The 5,244-nt window shown below is 37.8% G+C and overlaps 1 protein-coding gene across 1 annotated transcript; it reads left to right on the top strand.

Annotated features, from left to right (window-relative positions):
* The first annotated feature begins 381 nt into the window (after window positions 1–381).
* On the top strand, window positions 382–1,839 carry LOC105514365 (zinc finger protein 570). Its single transcript, XM_011945672.1, has one exon. It carries the CDS (start codon window positions 730–732, stop codon window positions 1,729–1,731), a length of 1,002 nt encoding a protein of 333 aa, XP_011801062.1. The 5' UTR covers window positions 382–729; the 3' UTR covers window positions 1,732–1,839.
* Window positions 1,840–5,244: the final 3,405 nt, after the last annotated feature.

Here is a 5,244-nt window from a genome sequence, read left to right as displayed (position 1 = left end):
ACAGATATTTACTGAGCACCTACCATGTGACAGAGCAAGACTCCATCTCAAAAAAAAAAAAAAAAAAAAAGAATGGAGACTATTTCAGTGTCTATTTTATTAACACAGGCATAAAATTGTAACCAGCTCTGACCACATCTCTAATTTCTTCCTGCTCTGAGATTTACTGATTTTTCTTTTATAACTCTAATTATTCCTTCTTAGGTTTCTGTATGACCTGTTTCCAGTTTCTCTTCTTGTATACTTCAGAACTGCAAAAGCCAGTGTTCCTATGGGTTTTGCTATTTAATTTACATATTTTACTTTACAGATGTACTTTCTTAAATGTACTTTCTGATACTCAATAGAGGAGACATTTTTTCTTATTATTACTTTTCAGGCTGGGAGCCTATATGTGAGACTGAAGAATTAACCCCAAAGCAGGACTTTTATGAAGAACATCAATCCCAGAAGATAATAGAAACACTTACAAGCTATAACCTTGAATACTCCAGTTTGAGAGAAGAGTGGAAATGTGAGGGCTATTTTGAAAGGCAACCAGGGAATCAGAAGGCGTGTTTCAAGGAAGAGATAATCACTCATGAACCCCTTGTTGATGAAAGAGAACAAGAATATAAATCTTGGGGAAGTTTTCATCAGAACCCACTGCTTTGTACACAAAAGATAATCCCCAAAGAGGAGAAAGTACATAAACATGACACACAAAAGAGAAGCTTTAAAAAAAATTTAATGGCTATTAAGCCCAAGAGTGTCTGTGCAGAGAAGAAACTTTTGAAATGTAATGACTGTGAAAAAGTCTTCAGCCAGAGTTCATCCCTTACTCTTCATCAAAGAATTCATACTGGAGAGAAACCCTATAAATGTGTAGAGTGTGGAAAAGCCTTCAGCCAGAGATCAAATCTTGTTCAACATCAGAGGATTCACACCGGAGAAAAACCCTATGAATGTAAGGAATGTAGGAAAGCCTTCAGTCAGAATGCACATCTAGTTCAACATCTGCGAGTTCATACTGGAGAAAAACCTTATGAATGTAAGGTATGTCGAAAAGCCTTCAGTCAGTTTGCCTACCTTGCTCAACACCAGAGAGTTCATACAGGAGAGAAACCCTATGAATGTATCGAATGTGGGAAAGCTTTTAGCAACAGATCATCCATTGCTCAACACCAGAGAGTTCATACAGGAGAGAAACCCTATGAATGTAACGTCTGTGGGAAAGCGTTTAGCCTTCGTGCATACCTTACTGTACATCAGAGAATACATACTGGAGAGAGACCCTATGAATGTAAGGAATGTGGGAAGGCCTTCAGCCAGAATTCACACCTTGCTCAACATCAGAGAATTCATACTGGAGAAAAGCCTTATAAGTGTCAGGAATGTAGGAAAGCATTCAGCCAGATTGCCTACCTTGCTCAGCATCAAAGAGTTCATACTGGAGAGAAACCCTATGAATGTATCGAATGTGGGAAGGCTTTTAGCAATGACTCGTCCCTTACTCAACATCAGCGAGTTCATACTGGAGAGAAACCTTACGAATGTACTGTTTGTGGAAAGGCTTTTAGTTACTGTGGATCCCTTGCCCAACATCAGAGAATTCATACTGGAGAGAGACCCTATGAATGTAAGGAATGCAAAAAAACCTTCAGGCAACATGCACACCTTGCTCATCACCAGAGAATTCACATTGGGGAATCACTGTCACCACCCAACCCAGTCAGTCACCAAGTCCTATAGATCCTGAGTCCTAAATGTTTCTAGAATTTGTACTCTTTTTTTATCTTTAATGTTGTCACCTTGGTCCAATTCATCTCACTCTGATTACTAATATAGCTTTCAAACAGGTCTTCCTGTATTTATTTTTGCTACCTTTAAGTCCATTTCCCACAATGCACTCAAACTCATCTTTTTTTTCTTTCTTTTTAAATTTTTTTTTTATTTTTGAGACAATATCTTGCTCTGTTGCCCAGGCTGGAGTGCAGTGGGATGATCTCAGCTCACTGCAACCTCTGACTCCCAGCCTCTGCCTCCAAGGTTCAAGCAATTCTCGTGCCTCAGCCTCCCAAGTAGCTGGGACTACAGACATGCACCACCATGCCTGGCTAATTTTTGTATTTTTTAGTAGAGATGGGGTTTTGCCATGTTGGCCAGGCTGGTCTTGAACTCCTGATCTCAAGCGATCTGTCTGTCTCAGCCTCCCAAAGTGCCTGGATTACAGGCATAAGCCACCACACCCAGCCTCAAACTGTTCTTTTCAAAGTATAAGAAAACATATGGGCTGGGCACAGTGGCTCATGCCTGTAATCTCAACACTTTGGGAGGCCGAGGTGGGCGGATCACCCGAGGTCAGGAGTTTGAGACCAGCCAGACTAACATGGCGAAACCCCATCTGTACTAAAAATACAAAATTAGCCGGGCGTGGTAGTGCACACTTGTAATCCCAGCTACTCTGGAGGCTGAGGCAGGAGCTTCACTTGAACCCGGGAGGCAGAGGTTGCAGTGAGCTGAGATGGCACCATTGCACTCCAACCTGGGCAACAAGAGCAAACTCCATCTCAAAAAAAAAAAAAAAGAAAAAAGAAAAGAAAACACATATTACTATCTCAGTTAAAACTGTTTTTTTTTTTTTGCTTGTTATTGTTCTTAGACTAATATTCACAGCCTTTAAAATTGTCTGCGAGGCTTTTTGTTATTTGGTTCTTACACACCATTCAGCCTTATTTTATTCCAGTCTTCTTCTTTGGGCACTAGGCACTTCCCAGGACGAAGAGCTTAGATTCTGGAAAATCATAGCTCCAACACTGCTATGGCATTGTGTGACTTTGAGCAATTTGCTTATCTAAACCTCAGGGTTTTCTTTAAATCTTAAGATAGGAATAATACAGGATACTGTACTGTAGAAATGTTAGTATTAAGTGAAATAGTGTCTGTTGTAGACTGGTGCATATTAAATGAGAAATTTGCATGTAAAGTATTTCATATAGTCTGTCAAATATAGCAGATATTCAATAAAGGATAATAGCTAACATATACTGAGTGCCCACTACACATCAGGCACTGTCTTACATACTCTACATATATTAACTCATTTACTCCTCACAATCAAAACAAGATTCCTTATTGGACAAAGTAGAGCATTCCTGCAAAACACCAGTTCAGAATTTGGAAAATCTAAAAATTTTAGAACATAAATGGCAGTCTTTGTACTGTAGCTTAGTAGTGGATATAAACTCAGGTAGTGGAACTGTAACACTGATAGCCAGTCTTAGGAAGTTTCTAAAGATAATGAATTGGATAAGCCAATTAAGAAAAATAGAATTCACTGGGAAGAATGCAGAACCTATATTTAGATCAAGGAAGGAATAGAAATGGTTACAATTAACAAAAAAAATCAATAAACATAGAAATTCACGTGGTCCACTTAAATAGGCACCACACCCTGGCCGGGCGCGGTGACTCACACCTGTAATCCCAGCACTTTAGGAGGCTGAGGTGGGTGGATCATGAGGTCAGGAGTTGGAGACCATCCTGCCTAACACGGTGAAACCCCGTCTCTACTAAAAATACAAAAATCAGCCAAGTGTGGTGGCACACACCTGTAATCCCAGCCACTAAGGAGGCTGAGGCAAGAGAATTGCTTGAACCCAGGAGACAGAGGTTGCAGTGAGTGGAGATCGTGCTACTGCCCCCGAGCCTGGGCAACAGAGTAGGACTCCATCTCAAAAAAGAAAAAAGCACCATACCCAGGTAATTATATGGTTGAATTCTGGTAATTTAGAAGGCATGTAAAGGGTTCCATACTATAGAAAAATGTAAAGTTTTAAAATTTTTTATCCAGTGGTTGCAAAATTGAAATCAAAAGGGGATTAAGGGAAGAAAACAACAGATATACAAATATTAATATAGGCATTCATTCTGTTAATATTGAGTAATTACTATTTGTCATACACTGTTTTAGGTATGAGGAAATGACAGCAATACAAAGGTCACATTCTCACAGAGTAAAATTCCAGAGGTGGAGATATGTAAATTAATACTTAAATATAAAACAGTAGATTTTCTAAACCCAGAAAACTGAAGAGTAGCAAGAAAATAGATCAAGGAACATTATATAGCCTAGACTACAGAGATAATAAAGTTGGCAATTCTTCCTAATTAAAAATTCACTGCAATTCCAGCCAAAATGTTTCAGTGTATTTTTTTTTTTTTTTGCCCTTTAGCTTCACAAGTTTGTTCTGAAATTTATCTATGAGGTATAAATTCTTAAGAGCAGCAAAAAGATTATCGACTCTATTTGTAGAAACTGCGTATGATGATGGTTCATACCAGTAGAGAAAGATTGGATTTGGGGGTATTACTAGTAGTAAAGGGATTCATTAGTAGTAAGGGAAATGCAAAATAAAATCACAATGAACTATTTCAAAATCATCACATTGGCAAAAGCATTAGAATGGCAATTACTGGAACGATGTGGAGCAATAGGAACACTCATACGGTGCTATTGGAAGTAGTTGTATTTAGCATAATTTGGCAATGTCTAGTAAAGTTGAAGATGTGAATAACCTTTGACCCCGCAATTCCACGTTTAAACCTCTACATAGTCTCTCCTCGTGTTTCAAGGAGATATATATGATGGTCCATTGCAGCACTGTTTGTGAGAATGTGAGAATGAAAACTTGAAAACAATCTAACCATTAGGTTAAACACAAGATAGAATGCAAACTAAAATGGATCGAGATATTTCTGTTAACATGGGTAAATCTCAAAAATAGTATTAATGAAATTGAACTACAGAGTATTTTGTATAATACAGTATGACATGTACAATTTCAAAACATGCAAATTAGTGTTATGTATATTTTTCATGGCTAAATACTATATGAAAAGAATCTAAAAGAATTCATAAAATAATCATCAGATTCAGAACAGTGGTGACCTGCAGGGAGAAAGACAAATGAGATTGGGGAAAGGATGCAAATGAAAATATCTTTCATTATTTATTTATTTTAAAAATAAGCAAATACTGTATAGCCAATTCTTAAAATTTGATAAAGCTGACTGTGAGTATGAGAGTTGGTTCTTACTCTGTGTCTTTCTGTATATTTAAACTATTTCGTAATGCAAAAAAAATAAAGAACATTTAAATGATGTTTGCTTTTATCAGTTTTTTTTTTTTCTTTTTTGAGATAGAGGCTCACTCTGTCGCCCAGGCTGTAGTGCAGTGGCATGGTCTTGGCTCACTGCAACCTC

This window comes from Colobus angolensis, unplaced genomic scaffold (assembly GCF_000951035.1).
Source record: "Colobus angolensis palliatus isolate OR3802 unplaced genomic scaffold, Cang.pa_1.0 Scaffold2421, whole genome shotgun sequence".
NCBI lineage: Eukaryota > Metazoa > Chordata > Mammalia > Primates > Cercopithecidae > Colobus > Colobus angolensis.
Note: the sequence above shows the minus strand (reverse complement) of the source record. Positions and strands in the feature narration are given on the sequence as shown.